General features: G+C 38.0%; 2 protein-coding genes across 10 annotated transcripts in view; both read left to right on the top strand.

The window, feature by feature from the left end:
* Positions 1–450: 450 nt before the first annotated feature.
* On the top strand, positions 451–6,024 carry LOC127063246 (E3 ubiquitin-protein ligase RNF13-like). Of its 9 annotated transcripts, XR_007781302.1 has the most exons (9): positions 1,493–2,216; positions 2,315–2,627; positions 2,749–2,941; positions 3,053–3,264; positions 3,336–3,510; positions 3,637–3,795; positions 3,869–4,075; positions 4,153–4,579; positions 4,704–6,024. XR_007781302.1 is itself a non-coding variant. In XM_050992730.1 (8 exons), exons 2-8 carry the CDS (start codon positions 2,448–2,450, stop codon positions 4,383–4,385), a joined length of 1,359 nt encoding a protein of 452 aa, XP_050848687.1. In that variant the 5' UTR covers positions 451–561; positions 2,315–2,447; the 3' UTR covers positions 4,386–6,024. The 9 variants fall into 9 exon arrangements, 8 of the variants coding, with proteins under 8 accessions (XP_050848687.1, XP_050848688.1, XP_050848685.1 ...); XM_050992730.1 differs by lacking the exon at positions 1,493–2,216 and adding an exon at positions 451–561 and having other exon boundaries at positions 4,153–6,024; XM_050992731.1 differs by lacking the exon at positions 1,493–2,216 and adding an exon at positions 616–634 and having other exon boundaries at positions 4,153–6,024.
* A 7,684-nt stretch (positions 6,025–13,708) lies between these two features.
* The window catches only part of LOC127063234 (uncharacterized), a 50,437-nt gene continuing 40,826 nt past the window's right edge, over positions 13,709–23,319 (top strand). The window contains exon 1 of the mRNA XM_050992686.1: positions 13,709–16,171. Within this exon, the coding sequence (XP_050848643.1) occupies positions 13,709–16,171 (2,463 nt within the window). The remainder of the gene's footprint in view (positions 16,172–23,319) is intronic.

The following is a 23,319-nucleotide window of genomic DNA, read 5'->3' as shown; positions in this document are numbered from 1 at the left end:
TATTATCAAATATTCGTTGGTAAATATTTTTTATGCAATTAAGATTTATAAAACTATTCAATGTATCCATTTATTAATAATTACGATGATAAATTAACAATACAATTATGTATTATTATGAGTTAACCTAATTTATAACTGTTTGTTTATAGAGTTCGTTTTCGGTATGTTTATAAAAAATGTTTTGTAACCTTCAAAAGAATGTGTGTGTGTGTGTGTGTATAATCTCATCAAACTACTTCCAAAATTATTTAATATATCTTTAATAAGCTTCAGTGCTTTGATTTCATTACATTTCAATGTCTGTAAAAATTTAAATTAGTTTTTATTTTCTTTTTCTTTCTCTTTGATATATCAATAATTCAACTTGTATTAGCACAACTTACACGTGTCTCTACCTGAGCATTATTCGATACTAACGACAATCTGTTTAACTAAATATTTTTTTTTTATTTAAAACTCGTGATAACATCAAAGAAAATACAAATGCAGCGCCAGTAATTCTCACTCACGTTTGCTGTGTCTCTCTGGAACGACGCCACTGTGTTTCCGTTAGAAAATGTATGTATTGTATTTACATATATGATGTGAGAAATAAAATCGTAGTCAGAGAGACAGATAAATCTAGCTTGAAGTAAGGATTATCGTTGCGTTTTTGTTCCGTTTAATCTCTAAAGTAAAATATAAATGTCGGTATCGAAGAAAAAATCGTGATTAGTTTGTGTATGTATGTATATAACTTTTGGAAGGACCGATCAGACGACGAACTTCGTTCTTTCTGATTTCTCTAACGATGTCACGAGTACGCAGTAATTTAGAATCGTAATTTTAATCGACATAATCAACAGAACAAGGACAAGAAGAAGAAGAAGAAACTTACTTGAGAACGTTATCGTATTTTTAGCGAATTTATATAATCTTATGAGAAAGGAAGAAAAAAAAAATAAGTGAGAAAGAAAAGTAACGTTTTTCTTTTCTTTCCTTCTCTCTCTCTCTCTCTCTCTCTCTCTCTCTCTCTCTCACTCACTCACTCACTCGCTCCCTCGCTCTCTCGCTCTCTCTCACTCTTTTTCAAGGCACTGCCCGTAATTGACAAGCAGTGGAGCAAAAGCAGCGCGCAGTGTGACGTTACGTCGTTCGCTTTCCGTAACCTCAAATTTTAATGAACCACGCAAAGACGTAAATGACATCTTCCTTGTAGTGACACAACGTGCACTTAAATTGCACACACTTTTCATTGTATAAAAGGATATTACGTGCGTATACTCACTCACACACGTTTACGTTAAAATATTTTTCAAGTGGCCAAACAATATCCGTTGTGCGGTCTTCCTGTGTCGTTTGTTCTTCCGGATGAAAGAGACGAAAGAGAATTTATTAGTACGTATTCGTAAATATCTTTAATTATTGTTAAAGATCTTTGACTTTTATCCATTTACACTCTCTTTCTCTCTCTCCTTCTCTCTCTCTGTTTGTCTCTCTCTCTCTCTCTCTCTCTCTCTCTCTCTCTCTCTCTCTATTTTCTCTCTATTCTCTTTTATACGATGTACTCTTATCTTTAATTCTATATATACATATGTTATGAACAATAGGCAACTTCATCATACTCGATCTTCCTCTGAATTGATATATTTAAATATCTGTGAAATAGTCGTGCGACGACCCTAGCGTTTGTAAGATTTGAATAGAGATTAATTTTTGTAATTTTATTCTGTATGCGCTTTGCTTTTGTCTATGTATGGGAGATTTATCAATGAACACATTGAACGGTCATCGAAGAAGAAAAAAAATGCTTTGTTTAAATACGAACATTGGCTTTTTTCATTGGCTATACAAAATTTAAATGATATCGAATAATATCCTAATTCAATGATTTCGTGATTATTAAACGAAGTATATTATGCGGTAGAATGATTTACAATTAATAATGATGTCATATAATAATAGGTGTGTCTGAACGGTTTGAAGGTTATGTACATTGATGAGAGATTTTAAACGCATTACGAGTTGATATATGATACGTTGGGATACTTCCTTTTATATTTAAATATCGGTATGAAGATTTATTTTTTTATGTCAAGTTATAATTATCGCGAGTGATAAGATGTTGAAGACTACGATTTTTTGAGATTGATGATAAGGCAATCAACATATATTTATATCAACATTTATTGTTAAAATCAACATGGTTCTTATGTTTGTGTGTATATATATATGTATGTATATTTATATATATATATATGTATATATGTATGTAGACCTCCAATCATTTTAATATCCTGTTTGTACTTATTATATGTATTTATTTTTATAGAGAGATAACATTAGACTTTTCCAATGGATAAAATTCTGCAAATGGTTGCAGAATAAATTTGAAACTGGTATAATGAATCAACTAAAGAAATATAGATCTGTTTATTAAATTTTATCTTTTAATAATTTCAAAAATGCAGCAGTGCTGTGTAAGCCACCAAGTTCAATTATGGCTTTTACTATTACTTCTTTGTGTCGCATATTGTGGTGCCGACATTTTAGTGTTCTCAGCAGGTACCAGATATCAAGTAGATGATGAATTTAGAGATATGCCAGCAAGATTTGGTGGCTTTATACCATCTGAAGGGATTAAGGTTTATATATTTAAATACTTTTAATATATATATATATATATATATATATATATATATATATATATATATGGTATAGTATATTTTATTATTAATTTAGAAATTATTATTATTATTCTCTTAGGGCATGGTTGTTTATGCTCAACCTCCTACTGCTTGTCATGAAATACAAGGCCCTCCAAATGATACGAGTTACGAAGGGAATTGGATAGTTTTAATTGCTCGGTATGAGTGTAAGTTTGAAATTAAAGTACGAATGGCACAAAAGGCTGGTTATGATGCTGCCATTATACATAATGTGAACAGCAATGAGTTAGGTACATAATTCCTATCTTATTTGTTGTACTTCATAGATTGTACTTTTTTATTACCATTAAGAATTTTGTATATAAAAAATATATATAAATTATTATTCTATCATGTTGCAGAGCCAATGTCAGCCGAAGATCCAATAGGAATACAAATACCATCTGTTTTTGTTAGTGAACTTACAGGATTAATTATCAAAGAAAATTACTTGTATGATCAATTATATTTTGTATTGATTAACGATGATTTACCATTTAATATTAATACACATTTGCTTTTGCCATTTGCAATTGTTGTTGGAATATGTTTTTTAGTCATGGTTATTTTTATGGTGAGTCCAAAAAACATATTAATATATATGGCATAATAATTATATCTTGAACCTTTTGTTATTTTTTTTAGATTGTCAGATGTATTAAAGACAGAAGAAGGCAACTCAGACATAGATTACCAAATTCAAGTTTAAACAAAATTCCAACTCATAAATACACGAAAGGTGATCCTTATGAAACATGTGCTATTTGTCTAGATGATTATACAGAAGGGGAAAAATTAAGAGTGTTGCCTTGTGCCCATGGTAAAGTATTTTTGGCAAAATAATATGATATATATATAATAATAAATATGTGATATGACAAGCATACATAAAATATTAATAATTTTGTATTTATATACAATATACATATATATCTATACATTTTAGCTTACCATAGCAAATGTATTGATCCTTGGTTGACAAAAAATCGTAGAGTATGTCCCGTCTGTAAACGAAAGGTTTTTGCAGCAGACGAGCAAGTTGTTACAGATGAAAGTGATTCGGATGCTGATGACTCAACCCCTTTGATACGAGATGGCTATCAAGGTAAACAGTTTATCATTTCAGCAGTGCTTCGTACATAATTTTTTTACAAATAATTATGAAAATAATTGTTTAGGAACTCAAGGGGGAACATTTATACGTCAGAGAGAAAATCCTTTTAATAGATCTAGGAGAACACAACATAGGCAGGATACGAATAATTCTAGTAGTGGTTCAGATTCTGAGTCATCTTCAACATCATCTGATGATGATGGTAGTATAAGTACTGGGGAGCCTTCTGGTGGAATAGTTTTCATGGTTTCTGACTCACATAGCATTAATGGTAATATACATGTAATAATTCGTATTTTTTTTTTTATTTGTAAAAGTAATTACTTATAAAAGTTTTTTTTTATATAGGCGAGTTGCAAGATTTAGAACGATCTGTAAGCAGTACAAGACCACATACAGTTAACTTATATACGGAGACGCAAGAATTTCCTGTTCCTGTGGTACAAATCACACCAGCCCGAAATACAAGGGTTTTAGTAAATTCAGCAACTTTAAATCCTGATCATCTTGCCATAGCTGCAGACAATAGAAGTGCAAGTACAACTTCTATTGATTTTGAAAAAAATGATGTTGCAGCATAATAATAATTAATTGGAAAATTAGATCCACCATCTTTGGTCATGTTAAACATCATTAACATGAGATAGCAAGTTTGCTACAGGATATGGAAAATAATAATTTGCTAAAGATATTTTTTGACATGTTATTTTACCTCAAGGGACTGTAACATCAAATATATTTTTCTGCAGATTTTTTCTGTATTCTGTTATAAGAGGTGATACACAAATTGCTTGTACTGATATATTTTTGCTTACATTGATATATATCTATCTTGTTATAACTTATAACTTATTATATATAAAATCGAACTTTATTAGAATTTTTTAATTATGTTGTAGAAATCATCACGTGACATTTAGTTTAATTGGAAGGATTATTGATTTCACAGAATACCACTAATTAATTAATTGTAATCAGTTAAAATATTAGTATTGGATATATATATAGTAATACTGAAAATGTGATATAAGCTGAATATGATATATCCTGTTAATGTTATGGTTTTGCAGTGATTAGGAAATATGGGAACATCGTTTTGTATAGTACCTATTACTTTATAATTATTTAGATCTATTTAAACATGCACATGTGCATTATGATTTTAATTAAACTTTCCATTTTACTGTACTTGCAGAAAGCTAAACAAAAGAGCATCATTTTTCTTGCTTTATGCATTATATGGTTTTAAGGGATCTTTGAATACTTGTATTCATTGCATTATTACGACTACGAAAATGGACAAAAAAGAATAAATTAACGTATATATTAGAATAGTGTATATTTAGTATTTCTAAAAGTGAAATCATTTTTATAGAAGTTATCATATATATATATATATATATATATGTACATACATATATATATATACATCAAAAAATTCCATTAAAACCATCTAAAGTGGGCAAAACATATTTCTTAAAATTCTTTTTTATAATCAAGCAAAATAAACATCATACATATGCATATACAAGTTAAAGAACTAAAGATTAAAGTACATCTTTCTTTGGATTGATAATGTAACAAAAATATAATTAATTTTTTTTATCTTATTATAATAAAATATATTAATATAGTATTATAACATATAATATAATATTATACTCCGTGTACTTATATTTTTTACATGACATTTTAATATGTATGATGAATTCGCATTTTTTATATAAGTACATATAATATGCTCATAATCGTAGAGCAATATATCGAATCTTGATTAAAGAGAAAAAAGTGATTTTTATTTGCTTTTTTTTTCAATCAAAAGATAGGTGTAACTTGTACTAGTTCGATAACGAATCGGTGGTATATGAAAAAAATCATATGTCTCTTTTGTATAATTTTTATTCAGGAAAACAGTACGCCCCCTCAGGAATATTGCAGAGTCTAAATAGTTCAGACGGAATAGTATCAGATTTTGCAGAGATGTGTATTATCTTTTTGTATAGTTATCAAGAAAAAACCAGAACGTCTTCAATGTACAAATAGATATATATATATATACAATCATTTATCTAACATTGTTCGACGATCACTGGTGATATTGTAAAATGACGAATGCAACTGATGATAAAATCTATATATTACAACTTTGTAAATATTACCTGTTTAAATGTAAAAATTTAAAGACCAAGAAAATATAATTATTCCTTTTTTCATGCAGGACGTATAATATAGTCACTCGTATTTAACATTTAAAGATAAACATATGCAAGTATATATATAAGTTCTATAATATGAATTGTTATAAATGATACAAAGTATAACAATTATAATAATCTTGAAAGATTTTGTGTTATAACGACGCTGATTGATAATATATAAAAAAAAGTAGACTGCATATTATGTATAAAATATCAATGAATTCAATCGGTATAAGTTTCTCTTTGATGTTTTTTTTTTAAGAAATTATCCATTATTAAATTGCACATTTGAAATATTTGAATATATTATTATATACATACATATATATATATATATATATATATATATATATATATATATATGTATATATAATATAATATAAGAAATGATCGTATTACATTTTGAGATGTACATAATCGTAGATTTTTTCAACGTAATTTGTTTACCAATACATTAAAATTATTTTTTAAAATTATATAATCTCTAATATAAGAATTAGATTAAATCTCAAACACGGAAGTGATTATTGTTGATCACTGTAATTGATATTATATATTTTATTATACGTTATAGAGAGAAGAAAAAAGAAAAGATAAATTTTCATAAATTGGCAGGCGAAGTTATTAGTTGAGTTTATTAAAATATTAAAATGAATCTTTTAGTACGAATGGAAGAGAGGAAAAAAGTTGTAAAAAGCCATGTAAATAATTATGTAGGAGATTTTATTACATGCCATCAGGAAAAATTTAATTTTTGTGTATTTGCTATCTTTAAAAATAACATGATTAAACTGTTACAATTTAATATCTCAAAAATAATTAATAATATCTTAATGAGAAAATTCGAATGATTTCGAAGGAGAAATTCTTTCAATAAAAATACTTCTAACATCTCTGTAAGTTCTTTTTATATAAATATGTATAAATATATATATATATATATAAAATTGGTAATTTTAGTATTGGTGGATTTCAACTATTTTAAAGATATTATTTGTAACAATTTAAGTGCTCCAGCTTGCATATATATATATATATATATATATATATATATATATGTATGTATGTATGTATGTATAATAAAAAACGATATATATATATATACACACACAAACACACACAAATAAACGCATTTGTAATCTCATTTCATTGTTTAACATTAGATGTATCGTCCAAATAAAAATAAATTGTATTTATATTTCTTATGTTATTACATAAGATTCTTAAGTAAATGTATTTTGCATACACAATCAAAGAGAACGAAAAAATGCAAAAAAGCGAGAAATTCACGTTGTGTGATACATTTGAAAAATGTCAATATAAATTGTATCTGCATAGATTTGTAATTAATTGAAATGATATAAATATGTAAGCAATATTGTTAATATAATAGTTTAATCGTATAAAACATTGAAAAGAAATGTCAAGATTTACGAAAGAGTTTTAAGTGAGATAGTTACACAGAAAAGTCCATATATTGAAACTAAATTTATCCTTCATTTCAATATATTCGGACGATCGAAGTAGCACGTCTCGTTAAAGGAGATAAACGTAAGAGAAAGTAGAATAAAAGAGAGAAAGAGAAAGAAAGAAAATAGTTAATGTAAAGAGGCAAAAGGAGTAAGAGAGATGAAGGAAGTGGGGGAGAGATTAGGCGAGTGGCCGCACGTGATGGTACAATGCAGTTCGAAGTTCGATTAAAAAGAAGGGTCATGAGGAAATCCGGAAGTCGACGAAGAAGATGGCTCGAAGCACTCCAGCGACTGGAGCCAAGCTCTCCAACCTTCCGCTATCGCAGCAATCTCAATTCGTTCCTAACTCCACACTCCTTTGGTCTGGTAAATGAGTAAGAAAAGAAAAATTGGGGACATTCGAGGACGTCGTGTCAACCCTGACATCATCAACTGGACCTTCTTCCTGTTGTCAGATTTAAATCTTTATCGCTGAGGCACAAGTATAAACAATTCTAATCTATGTATATAAAAGATACGATTACGTCCTATGCTACTACATCGATTGGAAGTAAATCACGTATTGTCCATTTTTCTCGATGACATGCGCCATTTTTCATATTTTTTCGGCCATGACTTTTACTTTAATATCGCTACATATATATATATATATATATATATGTATGTATATATATATGTATGTATGTATATATATAGGTCCAATCAATTTGATATATGATTTATTTGCGATGAAAATTGTGGATTACAAGAATTGCTGAAAAAAGAAAATTCGTGATGACCTATGGAATATTCAGCGAAAAAAGAAGGATACGTTATATGGAAAATACCAATCGATTTGATCAAATGAAGAGGAAAGTAACGAATCTGTCGGAAACAATTAATGAATTTTTATGTATCGATGACAGGTAAATAGACGGTACGACCGCATGACTAATTCGTTGATACTGCTACAGCTGGTGATGAATTATCGATTCGCGAAAATTTCCTTTCATTATGGTCATGCGCAACGCTTGACTGTGATGGAGAATGAATACATGTCTGAAATGTAATGCTCTTCTTGCTATGCTTTGTATATTCGCGCGCGCATGTAAAATGGAACGAAACATTAGCGTTAGATGGTGCTACGTTCCAGCTTTCATGTTTTCTTCAATTTCAATTTTTCAATATGAAATAAAACGAAATGTTAGATTTGGATAATATATCGAATGAAAATGTTAACATCAAGAATGTTTTAAGAAAAATTAATAATGATTTGGAGTATTAGAAACAAATAGAATAGAAGAATATTTTTCTTGTAGTTCAAAGAAATGGCTACCAGCGAGAATAGATACGACCCTGTGGCGCGTGATCGGAACGAGTCTTCAATCGCTCTTCGGATGACCTCTTTGAATAGTTGTGCTATAGGTTGATAGCATACAATATATCAATAATCGAAGAAGCTTTAGATCGGAGGACTTTATTTGATCGGAATAACAAGATTCGCATAAATTTGCTATTCCTATAACAGATTCAAAACGTGATACAGTATCGAAGGAAGTATCAAGTCCAAGAAGATGGCGGAAAAGGACGAATCCGAGCAGACAAAATTACATTACTATAATTTATCTAGATACAGTAAATATATCTAGAATCTTAGAATCTACATCGCGATTTATTATATTTCATTAAAAATTTATAGATACATTAAAAAATTATCTATTCCAGTAATGTTCGAAAATATATTATAAGCGTGCTCGCAAAAGCATGTATAAGTACACGAAGTCAAAATAGTCGTGCAAAGGCGTAAAGTCAGTCGTGGCATAAAAATGTCGACAAATTCATTTGCTCATTCTCGGCCTTTCGACCTCGTTCATTGATCGTGTAGGTAGTGGCAGCTGAGATGTGTGTGCTGTCGAGGAGACTACTGTTATGACGATGTATTCGACTTGTTCGGAAAGCGCCCGAATATGGAAAGGAGCAGGAAGGAATCCATAAGCGCCAGCCACGCTTCGAACCGAGGATTTCACTCGGCCGGTTTTTCTCGGTTTTCTCGTGGTTCGAGAGTTCGTGGGGTGGGTTGATGATGTAGATAGAGAAAGAGCGAGAGAGAAAGAGAGAGAGAGAAAGAAAGAAAGAAAGAAAGAAGAGGGTTGGCAAAGAGGCTCCCGCAAGGATCGCAGAGGGGATCGTTGAAGGGTTTTGGTAGGGTGGGGTTGAAAAGTGCCGAGGGACGGCGCGCAATGCCAAAGGAGATGCCCGGGGAAGGAGAAAGAACAAGATGGCGGACGCAATACGATGGTGGCGCCACTCTAGCAGAAGGGCGCATGCGCAGAACGCTCGCTCGCTTAGATAGAACAGTCGGGTGCATGTCGACGTCGCTTATAATTCGGTTGCTTCACAGCGACGCGAATACGTCCTTCGTCTCGAGAAGAAAAGAGAGGACAAGGTGGAAGAAGAAGAGGAGGAGAAGTTGTTGGAGGAGGAGGAGAATACGATCGAGTCCATCGTTTTCGAGCGAGAGCGCGCGCGCACAGCTCCTGCTGGCCGGCGTGTTCCTGCCGAACGAGGGAAAAGAATCCGCCCTACGATCGTCTGCTCGCGCGCGCGCACTTACAGCAATTGCGGAGAAAACGTGGGTGCGCGCGCGCGTTAGAAAGAGAAAGAGAGAATGTACCACCGCTCCCTTCGTATAAACGATCCGCCTGAGATTATAGCTCTTACGAACGTAACGTTGAAAAGAGATATCGTAGGAGGGAGAATGCGGGGCTGCTTATACGAGAGGGAGAAGTAGAAGGGGGTCGAGAGAAGGAAGGGTAGAAAGAGAGAGAGAGAAAGAGAGGGAGAGAGATAAGCGCATGTGCGCGTGCGGGAGACAGAGAGACGGGCCGCGAGAGAACGAAGGTGTTCCGAAGTTTCCGACGTCTCTCCAACTCGGGACTCGTCGGATACGCTCGTTAGCTGATACGCGCGCAGTGCCTGCTGCGGCTACGGGCTCGGTGTTTCTCGTGTGTCACGCGCTCGGAACCATCTCTCTCTCTCTTTTGTTGGTGTTGTCTCTCTCTTTGTTGTGTACATATTATACATACATACGTATATATGATAGATGTATATATACGCGCGTCTGTATATAATACGTACATAGAAATTATACAAACGTAATTTAACGTCTACTTAACGTACGTGCGTGCGTACGTGCGTGCGTGCGTGCGTGCGTGCGTGCGTGCGTGCGTACGTGCATGCGTGTATCTCTGTGTGTATGTATGTGCATGTGCAGGGGTGCACGAGCGTGAGATAAATTATCCCGTGTTCCGATAATCCTTTTGGTGCCTCTCGTTCATTTCTCGTGTATGTCAGTCGCAATCCAAAAGCGATTCTTCGACAAGTTTTCCCTTTCGTACAAACTGTTTGAATCGGAAGAACGATAAGTACGGTACGTGTTCGCGAACGGAATAATAAAGAATAACAAGAAGCTCGACGTTCATCTTCAGAGCTCACTCGTTCTCTTACTTTCTCTCTCTCTCTCTCTCCCTTTCTCTTTCTGTCTCTCTCTTACACACACATACGCACATACGCACACATATTCACACACACTCTAATCGAAGTGCGAAAAGTGGATTCGCCGTGGCTCCTCTTAAACGTCGCGGACGCACCCTCCTTTTCTCCTTTCTCCCTCCTCCAGCGCATCGACCAACCCCTTTGGCCAGTTTCTTCCACCTGCTTCCTACGTCACCGACGCCGTGGTCCTCTTTCTGAACACAACAAAACGTGTACGAGATTCCTTTGTTGTCGTATCCCTTTAACGTCGTGCCAAAAATTGGCCGGGCCAGCTTCGCCGACGCCGTCGCCGTCGCCGTCGTCGTCAATGTCGACGACGGCGTCGTCGACGATCTCGCGTTCGTCGACTCGTCGAATTTGGGCGAGACGCTTTTTAACAATCCTTTTGGTCGAGCAAGTGGTTAAACGGTTACAAGGATCAGACAAAACGAAAAAAATAAAGATAGAGTCTCGTACGTGAAAGTGTGTACGAGTGAGCGAGCGAGGAAGCAAGCGAACGAGCGAGCAAGATAGAGAGAGAAAAGTAGGACGAACGAGGCTGCGAGGGGTTCTAGTTCCTGGAACGACCGTTCCCATTCTGGGTGCGCGGAGAAGCGGAGGAGTTAAGGAGGAACGATCGAGCAGGGACCGTCTCTTCGTCCGTTCCTCGTGACAGCCGATTCGACAGCCGCGTGTTTCGTCGCGTAATCATTCTCGGGCAAAGGAAGCTACTAGCGTGTTATACACTACCGCGACCAAAAATATACCCATGATCCCTGCTCGACGATACGATCGAAAGTTCGTTTTCCTGCAAAAATCGAGCTCTTTAAGGGCTGCTCACCGAGTGGAAAAGAGGCGTGCGCGCGCGCCCGCGCGCATCTTCGTGCGTGCCATCACGATCCGGGTGTAGTATAGCGCGAGTGCAAGTGAAGTGCGCCCTAACCTCACTTTCTTTTTTTTCCCTTCCATCTCTCTCCCTCCCCTCCCTCTTTTTCCCTTTCTATCATTCTCTATCTCTCTTTCTCTTCCCCCTCTCTCTCTTTTTCTTTTCAATCTAAAAGGGAGCCGCGACACGCGCCTATTTTTCAATGCATATTTCTCTTTTCGCTATCGCAGCTGTAAAGGGGAACGTATTTGTGTATCGGATGAAAAGATATTAGGTGGTCGGGATAAGTGTGATAGCTGTGTCAAGGAAGGATCAATCGGAGTAAGAAGATAATAGTCGAAGGTGTGTAAGAAGATCGAAGAGAAAGAAGAAGAGGAAGAAAAAGAATAAGAAGCCGAGGAGGTAGTTTTCGCACGGGGGTGTGTCCATGAGGTCTCGAGAGTCGAGTTCGTCGTTAAGTTCGTCACGGTGGTGGTGGTGGTGCTCGCAATCGTGCCGGCACCGGCCGTGATCATCGTTGACGACGAGGACGAAGACGACGAAGAGGAGAAGGAGGAGGAGAAAGAGGGGCAGGAGGAGGAGGAGGACAGAAACGTGCGAGTAGTCGTAGCGGAGAGGAAGAGGAGGTGTTGGTGGTGGTGGAGGCGGTGGAAGAGGAGGAGGAGCAAGAGGGGGAGGAGGAGGGCGCATAGCCTCGCGTGCAGGATGCAGCATGAACCTCGGTGTCCCGTATCGGGAGCTCGCGAGCCTCGGCAGGGGGACTACGAGGACGGCGTTCGTGCGCTTTCGCCGCTCGAGAACTCCTGTCGTCAGAGTCGTCGTTGTTCGACGTTCCCCCACGCTCGACGTTCGTACGAAGAGACTCGCTCGACCCGGTGGCACGTTCACGCGAGCGACAAACTACAGGGAGAGAAGGAAGAGAAGAAGAAGGACGAGAAGTCGGAGGAGAAGAAAGTGGAGAAGAAAGAAGACGAGAAAGGTGGTGCTTCCAGGACGGTGGTCTCGGTGTTCGGCCAGGTGGCGTGTCAGAAGGAAAAGACGAAAGGTATCACCGACGAACGACGACGCATTATCCACGATCATCCTGCCTTCTTCCCGCCTTTATCAGCCTTACCCGAATCAGTCCTCGTTGTCGCTACGACGGTGGCTGCCACGGCAGTCGCGATTACCACGAGCTCGATCGTTACCGTGTTGGTGGTGGTACTCGGCAGTGCCGTTCCTCCCGCAGCTATCGTCGTCCCTATTTACGGACGAAGAAACTCGCGGTTGCTGGCCCAGGGGAACTTCTAAGGGCCCCGCTAACCCGGACCGTTCGAACGAGTCCTCGAAGCTGGCTAACGGCACCGGGATACTTTCGAGCGGGGCTGAGAGCACCGTTGACCAAAGGGAAGGAGAGAGAAGAAGAAGTTGGAGCAGGAGTAGGAGTAGAAAAAGTACGAGGAATACGCTTAGCTCGTTTACTTTCGGTGGCGAGGCCTGTGGCGAGGTCGGTGGCGAGCTCGGCGGCAGCGGAAGAACGCAGCTTAGCCGCGGGAGAAGAAGCGGGCTTAGGCCTTGGTGGCAGCGATGCGGGGCCCCCTGCAGCAAGGAACACGCGACCCCAGCACGGATTGTCCGCGCGAGTTCGCCACGACTCCTTCCTCTTATCATCGTTTATATCGTTATCGCCTACGTTATCGCCTTACGTACGTTTTCGCTTCCTCGCCGATCCTCGTTTCGATCGGTGGACGGAGGAAAGGAAGGAGGACTTCTTCGGAAGCATCATTGGGGAGTCTCAGCAACGACGAGAACGACGTGGAGAACACGGGGACGTTAGAGTCCCCGATCTCGTGTCCATGCGGCTCGACTCGCCCGGACTCACGGGACCACCCACGACGACGAGAGGAAAGAGGAAGAGGAAGAAGAAGAAGACGGAGGAGGACGACGAGGAGTCCCGCGTCGTCTATCGTTGTTGTTCTCTCTTTCGTCGAATCGCAACCCCTAAACAAGAACGACGTGGTAACGTCGTTATCGCCGAGCGGCAACGTCAACGACATCATCGGCATCAGCATCATCGCCGACAACAACAACAGCAGCAACAGCAACAGCAGCAGCAGCAACAACAACAACAACAACAGCAGCAGCAACAACAACAACAACAACAACAACAACAACAACAACAACAACAACAACATCAACGACGGCGACGTCGTCGGCGTCGAAGACAGCAGCTGCACGGAGAACACGAGGACGGGCCAGCAGCTAGAAACGCCACTGCCTTTCGCGCCTCTCGCCACCCTCCTTTCCGCAGTGTGGTGCGCGCGCGTTATCACGCGGTCACACCGACCTTGGAAGCCGAGCAGGGAGAACGCCGAGCGGATCGGCTCTCAGCGACGCGACCACAACGACGACGGTGGGCTGTTGCTCCTACCTCCCAGTCGAGAAAGAAAAGAGGACTCGCTGGACGCCGTAGAAGATCATCTCTTTTCAACGATCGAATCTTTCTGCGTGGTTACACCGTCGAACGATTCTCGGTACGCTCTTATCCCGCGTCAAATGGATTCGCGAACAGTGCGATTTTTCTCACGGGTACTTCTTCTTCTCTCGATGTGCTTGCTAACACTGCCTTTAATGACGATGACGATGACGAGGACGAAACAGAGAACATATCGTCGTGCCGACGGCCGGCGATGGACGTATTCGTCGAACCCTCGTCGACGATCGAGATCGATGCTACGCGATGTCACTCGTGGACTATCGAAAATAGTGGAAACGGAATCGGAACTGACGACGCAACCGTCGTCGATCGCGATGCATCGGCTCATTTATCGAACGCTAATAAGAATAGAGAGTCTTCCAGCTATCGTCTTCAACAAGAAGAGGATCGAAGCGATAGCTTCGAAGAACGAGAAAGAGTCGTCGTCGACGACTTTGACTTTGAGCGTGAAAGAAAGAGAAGAAAAGGAAGAGAAACTCAAGGAAACAACGAGTATCCTGATGGGTTTCCACAGTCGACTCTTAGTCGGAGAGAAGGAAACTGGTCGAACGAATCTAACGCGAATCTTAGGATCGTTCTCGAGGAGAGTAATTCGAGAATCGCACATCGCCGATGTCAGGAGCAACAACGTCAACAACAACAGCAACAGCATCACCAACAGCACCGCCATCCCTATCACCACCATCACCACCAACAGCAGCAGCAACAGCTGCCTCGTCGCGGCAGGAATTACGGACTGCTCCTTCTCCTGTACCTCCTGACGTGGCCGTTGTTGTGCTCGAGCAACAGTTCGAGCCAACATCCATCCTCGGCTGGCTTTGGACAAAAGGCGGCTGCCCTCAGCAGCGGTGCGAATCTCATACGAGAACGAAACGACAGCGATAGAAATAATAGGAACAACCACAACAACAGCAACAACAACAAAACGGCGCCGAGAGGCTCACCGTTGTCCTCATCGTCCAACGACGCGGCGCAACAATATATTCGAAGCGACGAGGACGATCAACGTCGCTATCGCCAGGAGGCAGACTCGAAAGCTCAACAAATGGAAATGGAAGAGTTTTATCAGGATCAGCAGGCTATCCCTGAGATCACTGATGCGCATCCTTACAACGAATACGCTTGGGAGGTGAACCAGATAAATCCTTGGCTGTCGGCCTGCGATCTGGCGGGTCCAGCGCCGGCCGATCTTCAGGGTAGCTGTGGTCCACCGGAAGTTCCAAAGATCTGTCCAGGTGCATGCGCATCAGAATCGCAAGGAAACAAGCCCGAAGCTGGTTTCGTCCAAGTTATCAAGAAGCTACAAACTATGGAATATAAGATGAGAGCAAGGAAGAAAGGGATAAGTGATAACGATCTTCATGGCGAAGCGAAGGAGCTAGCGAAGGAAAGAAAAAGGAACTACGAGGACAACGACGATGAGGAGCGCGATCGAGCCAAGCCCGATGATGGCGAGCGGGCGGTTCCGGAACAGTGCCTTTTTTATCTCGAGGAGTCGCACAAGAGAGACATCTGTCGGGACGATTTCGGCCGGGCCAGTACGGAAAGTTTTTTAACCCCAAGGGAGAATCGATATTGGTTCATGAGTGGGTTGCGTCTGCGGCATTGCTGCGAACACGCGGTGGTCAACGCCCTGGCGCCTGGTAAGGGAGGCCCGCTCGAGGACGTGCTAAATGGCGGCCGGAAATGCGCCGATGCTTTGGAGAAGCTGTTGCTCGTCGACAGGCTCGCCGCCAGATTACACTGCGAGTTTGAGGAAGTCCTGGCGCGCTATGACTGTGCCCAGCCGTACTCGGTCATCCACAATTGCAACCACTGCAAGGTATAAAAAGTTCTTTCACTGTTACTATTATTTCATATGTTTTCTTGGAAAGAGTAAAAATCTAGCCTTTCTGAGAATCCCTATGGGAACGAACATGTTTACTCCCTTACACTAACATCTGTACGTTTCTATAGATCTAGAAGATCTACAAGAATCATAAGATTCCAAGATTCCAGATGTGTATACATATTTGAGTTTCTCGATGTTGCTAAATCTGTAGGCAAATAGCAAGAACTCTTCCAACGAAAAGTTTAGATCTCGCTCTTTCTCTTTTTCGCTCCCTCTCTATCCATCTCGAAGTTTGTAATTCGTCGAAGGAGACCATCCTTCCATTCGGTATGGCCCCTCATCTATAATGATCGCGTCTACCCAGGCCGAATCTAATTTCCACGCTGATTGTGAGAATGGAAATCACCGGTGTGCCCTGGAAAGTGGCACTTCGTCGGCAAATGAATTAACGAACGGCTGTTTCTCGTTTGGCTGATAAAGACCAGTTTATAAATTGCTCTCCCGGAGTAGCTCATTCAGCGAATGTCAGAACTATTTCCAATTATGCTATATCGACATGTCCGCTTTGCAGTTCGCTTTTCATATACACATCAGCATGGTATTGTCGACGTTGGCGATCGACTTTGGACACCAGAGATACGCACTTGCATGCGCGAAGCTTCTTTATTAATAGCTCAAATTTTCATCGATTGATTTGCCATTCGTTTTGATATATCTTCTTTCTTTCATTGTTACGCGATTATGATAAGACTATTTCAAACGAATTCAATAAATCACAGGATATTGACATTTATTTGTCCATTATCTTTTCGATCATTATAAGTACCGATTTAGAATATATTTTTTCTTGTCACTTCGAAGATAATCTTGGCTACCAATGATTCTCATCGAAAATTGACGAAGAACTCTGCGGAGAAACGTCGTTGGTTCTGCCATAACGAAACCATCCATCGTCTATTTCAAGAAATATCTACGTCCACGTAAAAAGGCCGACATCTTTTTCGACATCTCGAATATAAGTCAGCGTTATAGCTTAGAGAATATGGCAGAGGTCAAGTCGAGATTCCTTTATCTTCTTCATCCACATGTCCTCCATTTTTGAAGGATCCTTCGTTCGAGAAAATCGACTTAGTCCATTCTTAGCAAAGTAGACCGGCGCTTCTCTCTAAAGTGAATCGTCTCGAAGGAGTCTAAATTTGAACTAAAGATTGAAATAAGTAGAAAGAATCTGTTAGTAAGTTATCGCATTAGGCACAGACATTAACGTGTGGAGTAGACGTTGCTCGATATCGATTTAAATGTATTCTTATCTGGAGTTATTACCAGTTATTTTATTACCATCATCTTCCTCGTATCAATACATAGGTGACCCGTTGTTATATTTGTCAATATACTTTTCTTTTATTAACATATATATATACATATATATATACATATATATATACACATATATATATAATATATATATCGTTCTACGATCTTGTTAAATATACTTAGTCTATCTATGTTTCTTTCCTCACTCCTTTTCGTGAAATTAATTTATAGAAATATCCGTTATATCGATCACATTAAAAATAAAAATATAGATAAAACGAATATCGATCGTTCGTCGAGGAAAACCAAAATCGATTAATGACTTTGCTCGTTGACAAAACATTTATATTTTCCTCTATCGCGGCTTTACGAGCATATCACCTCGTTCGAACACGAGAGTTCCTACGTTATCGAATTTTCGTATCCAACACACACGAAAGTCAAATGAAATCGACACCCGTGTGATTTCAATCACCCTGATATGCCATGCAGCTATCGCTGCGCAAATAGAAAATGATGTATTGTTGATGTATAAATGTCTTCTAACCAGGAAAATATTACAATTAGTTTGATCTTCGTAGGTCATTGACAATCGTAGATCGGAAAAGATCAAGAGAGCCTTTGTATTTTTTCTTATAAATCTCGAATTATCCAATCTCTTAAAAAAAAAAAAAAAAAGAGAGAGAGAAAGAAGGAAGGAAACTATTTCCAAATGATATTTATTAAATTTTAATCTATCTATTGATAGTCAAAATGTCGACGATTCCATGTAAATTATAAAATCGATGACGATCGATATATAACGATGACGACGACGATGACGACGACGACGACGAAGTGCTATGTAGGAGCTATTTATCGAGTTTCGTTGAAATTTATGCGAGATTAAGGTACCGTCGATCGAGTTACAACGACATATCCGCTCGTTGTAATCTCGTGCCTCGTGGCACCTTACCCCCACTATCATCCTTCTCTCTCCTCTTTCTACGAAAGACTCTGCAAGGCGACGGAAAGTCGTTCTAGTGCTGATGCGACGTAGTGGATTCAAGGAGGGAAAATAGATAGATAGATAGATAGATAGATAGAGAAAGAGAGAGAGGGGGTAGATAGAGTTTGATATAAACCGAGGTGGATAAACGTATAAGCTAGGCTGTGGCACCCTTAATTGAGATCATCTTACCACAAATAATTGCATCTATCTTCGGCTTGGCATCGGCCAACTTCTCTCCTTCTATCTATCTAACACATATGTAGGTACGTACGTATACCTACAAACATGTAATGGCCCACATAAAGTGTTGTTATGAACTGATTCTCATCTAAAACCATTATTGAGATTGTCACTTTAAAAGTTTTGTTTTCTTCGCTTTAAGACATGACATCGGACGAACGTATTTGATATATAAAGATTATTGTATTGATAGTTAAGATAATAATGAATTAGGTATCATTATTTTTCAGTGATTCGATCCGTTTTCAAAATTTCATGAGGAAAAAATTAGAGAATCTTATATTCTTTTTGTTTTCTTTTTTTCTTTTTTTTTTTTTTCTTATTTAGATTGCTTTGATCTTCTTCTTCTTCTCTTGCAAAATATTATTCAGAAAGGATCTTACGAATAGATTTAATGATCATAGTTTTACTTAAGAGTCACTGCCAGAAAGCAGTCGTTATCTCTAACGTAGATTCAGGCACTAATGCAAGAGATTAATCGATGGTCAAAGGAGCACAGAGCAAAGTTGGCTGGTTCATTAATCTCCGTTCTCGATCAGGCTACGTATAGACAGATGACTGTTTACATACTAACGCTCTCTACGTTTGCCTGTTTCTCTTTGGGTGTCGCACAATGAAAGCAATTGTAACGTTTGATTTTGACTATCGATAATCATGATTATACCTATCCACAATTCCCCTTTGTCTTACTACAAGAATGTAAATCTAATCAAATTATTTGCGAACATGTATAGAAGCCTTCAATGATTATTACTGATATGATCGTTTCAATAATATACTCTAATAAAAATTTATAATGTATTCTGAAAAAAAAAATAATAAAAAAAACGAAGAAATTCGCTGAATTTTCTATTTCATTTCGTGACAGAAAATTTAGCGAAAAGTCATTCTATTTGTAAAAAAAAAAAGAGAAAGAGAGAGAGAAAATAAAAATGGAATACCTATCGCCAGCAGACAAAACTTCCAAATTTATTTTAAAAATCATTTTACCGAACGAACGAACGAACGTTTCACTGTAGTTCGGAAAAATTGGTCGGAAAGTACAATCACTGTCGCTTTCATCGGTGGAAATATGATTTAGAAAAAAAGAAAAAGAACAGAAAAAAGTAGAACGCAAAAAGTCGACGACAAGTTGATCCTTGTAAGGGTGAGACGAGGGGGAACCGGACGAAGGGGTGAGAATTTCATTCGCATGGCTCGAACAGCTGCCGGTGGAACATCCGTATGGACCAGCACAGTTATTGGATACGTTTCAGAGCTCTCTCCCACTCTCTCTCTCTCTCTCTCTCTCTCTCCCTCTCTCTCTCTCTCTCTCTCTCTCTCTCTCTCTCTCTTTCTCTTTCATGTAATTTTGCTACGGTGACAATTTCGCGCGTGTCCGCGGTCTAGCGGATTGTGAAACGTCATTCAAAGAACGAACGTGCTAGTGCAATTACAATATAACTCATCTTCACCTGATAGTCGATCGTTCGATCGACCGAATCCCAAAATTTCCAATTTTTTTTTTAACTTCCTTTTTTTGTTTTTAAACTTCCCGTTCCGATTTTTAAGAAAAGAACAAAAAGAAATAAATCTTATAAATCGTGAAGAAAAGTTGAAAGAAAAGAGTTTAAGCGTGAAAACTAAGTTCTCTTTTATGAGTATATCTTTAGCATAATCAATGTAAAAACGCCTTCCAATTACGTATCTCTGTAGCGGTAAAAGGGTTACAGTTTGCAGAAGCAACATTTTTCCTACGTTAGAGTTACGTTACCATGGATGAGTCGGTGCAGTGACACTAGAGTAGTTAATATCCCTGCAACCTGCAGTTTTCTCCTCTCTACCATGAGTACATATATATGTGACGTTGTATATACCTATGTATACCTAAGCGTATACATGGAAGTTAAAGTTGTAAATAATCGAACTATCGTTTCTCGTAAATTTGTCGATCGATTTTCCGATAAGTCATTCGTTTTTATCAGAGTTTCATATTTTTTCTTTAAAGAGATAAAAAAGGAAAAAGATAAGAAGAGAGAGTTAAGTGAATTAGATAGATGCATTTGTTTAAAATTTGTTTTTTTCGTTACGTAAACGATATCATGTACTCATTCGTTATATTTTATTTAATCAACAATTGGATTTCTCGAATCACATCGCTCCATTAAACTTTTTTGAAAATAAGTAAATATTATCGATAATGTCTGCTCGTAAGGATTAGTTTATTTATTTATCTAGGTGATAACAATCCAGTCTCGCTGTTGTCCCTTTCGCGTGTCATCGAATCGCCGTCCAAGTGTCACTCGGCTTACTGCTGCATATTAACGATGCGTATATGGAGTTGCGGCCTGTCGCACGCAGACGTCGACCACTTCTCTTCCATCCCTTCGCACCCCACCACTCTCCCTCGATCGACCCTGGAATTCCGCGTGCACTCTACCACGCCTCTATCTCGTATGCAAGAGTTGCATATACGCTCACGTATTTTGATTTTCTTTATGACGTATTCATTGTCTTGTCTTGATCAATTAAAAATTATTTTTTATTCGTGTTTATTTAATTGAAGCATAAAATATGTTTAACTCGATCAGTCATGATAATTATTTATTATTTATTTTTTTCTTTTTATGTATACACACAGATATTGTTACATTTTATAGTATTATTAATTTTTTTTTGTTTTTTATATATAAATCTTATGATTTCTCGTACATTAATCCGTGTTATTTGAATAATTTTGTAACAAAGTAATCAATTTCCAATTGGTCATACTTACAAAATTTTTTTTTCGTATAAAACGAAAAAGAAGAAAAATCTCTTTCAGATTGTGATAATCTACGATTTACACTTACTTTTAAGAATTTATTTCCTCGTTTATCATTCCGTTCCGACGGAAGTCCATTCCAACTTCTTCTTACGATCACGACACGACACCTCTCTCCCATTCCAAGCAACTAAGTTGCCCCACGAGACTCACTAATCAATTATTCACTTTCTCTGCGCTTCTTCGCGTAGGTATATTCTACATTTTCCAGAGACTGTACAAGGTGTTTAACAAAAATTTTACAAGACTTGAGGAGCTTATGAAACTTTTCGCTAATCTGAATTTAAACATTTATAATCGACGTATATAAAGAGATTTGCTAAAAGAGTATTTCTTAAATCATTCATTTATGAAATTTTTTAATATGTAACATCAAATTTATTATAGATCTCTTTAAACATTCTCTGTATTATATATTATCACATTAATATGAGACAAATAATGTTTTATAGTTGTATCGAGTTAAAGTTGAATGTTGTCACCACTAAAAGTTTACCTTTAATTTATGACCAGTTCAATTACGGTTCGACAAAGTTATCGCGAATGAGATTTACGAGGGATTTTTCTAAGTGCAATATAAAAAAAAAGAATAAATAAATAGAACAACGAAATAGAGAGAGAGAGAGAGAGAGAGAGAGAGAGAGAGAGAGAGAGAGAGAGAGAGAGAGAGAGAGAGAGTAAAAAAGAGAGAAAGAGAGAAGAATTAGGAGCGAATATCACCTCTCATTGAACATTTTTCTTTGATTTGTTTTAAATGAGGGTCACTTAATTATAAATTCAACATCGATTAATCTCCTTCGTTCAAACTTTTTTACTTTTAATTCATCTATTGATAGATTCGAATCATTCATCGTATAATCGTACGATTAGAAAGAAAAAAAGATTTAAAAAAAAATGTCCATAATTGATAGGTATAAAACTAGACAACGAATAGTTATAAACGATTTCTAAAATCTCATATTCTCCGATCCTGTTCAATTTGACAAATTGCCATCTAATTACGTATTAATAGCGTCGACGCGTAACGGCTTGCTAATTTCTATTTCGAAGCCTATGTGTTTCCCAAATTTCCAAGCGGATCATTCTTCGTTCTTGTCTCCTGTCATATCAAACAAATTTCTCTCCAACTTTCTTTTATACAAATAATACTTAACGCAATACCTATAATCAAATTAATATATTATTTATCAATTTATAAAGATATTAATAATTTGATAAATTTTAATAAACGAAATCTTCATAAAAATTTATTCGAATCGTAAAACGATAATCACGATTGATCATGCTCACGAAATCCGATCGCAAAAGCTGCGGTTTCTTCGCTCGAAATAATTAACGAAATTGACGTCAAAAGAGATGAGGAGTGGGATGGGGTGGGATAGGGTGGAGAGGACTAAGGGAGGGTTGGAAAGAACGTCTTCGCGTTTCACGATAGCCAAGCAAAAATAGGCTCCGTTGTACAGGATGAGGGCCGAGGAGAGGCCAAGGAGGGGTCGAGGAGGGTGAAATTAGGGATGGAATGAGGGGATCGGTGGGGATGAGTGCGACAGGTTGCAAGGCGCAATCAATAGCGAGATAGTCTTCTCTCTCTCTCTCTCTTTCTCTCTCTCTCTCTCTCTTTCTCTCGTTCTGTCTCTGTCTCTCTATCTCGTTGCTCACGGGGCCGTACTCACCACTCGACTCGTCGATATGCAGGGAAGCTCGTTATACACGTAAATCGCAGATTCATCGAAATTATACGAGAGAATTCGAGCAGTTGATCGTTCGACAATTTAAAAAGTATATCATCAT

The sequence above is a fragment of the Vespula vulgaris genome, chromosome 4, assembly GCF_905475345.1.
Source record: "Vespula vulgaris chromosome 4, iyVesVulg1.1, whole genome shotgun sequence".
Taxonomy (NCBI): domain Eukaryota; kingdom Metazoa; phylum Arthropoda; class Insecta; order Hymenoptera; family Vespidae; genus Vespula; species Vespula vulgaris.
This window is presented reverse-complemented; position numbering and strand designations above follow the sequence as displayed.

Excerpts from the sequence above, each read along its gene's own strand:
- LOC127063246 (XM_050992730.1), top strand. The coding sequence starts at position 2,448 with ATGCAGCAGTGCTGTGTAAGCCACCAAGTTCAATTATGGCTTTTACTA. Across the intron at positions 3,265-3,335 it reads TAGTCATGGTTATTTTTATG|ATTGTCAGATGTATTAAAGA; the intron begins GTGAGTCCAAAA and ends TATTTTTTTTAG. Across the intron at positions 3,796-3,868 it reads GATACGAGATGGCTATCAAG|GAACTCAAGGGGGAACATTT; the intron begins GTAAACAGTTTA and ends ATAATTGTTTAG.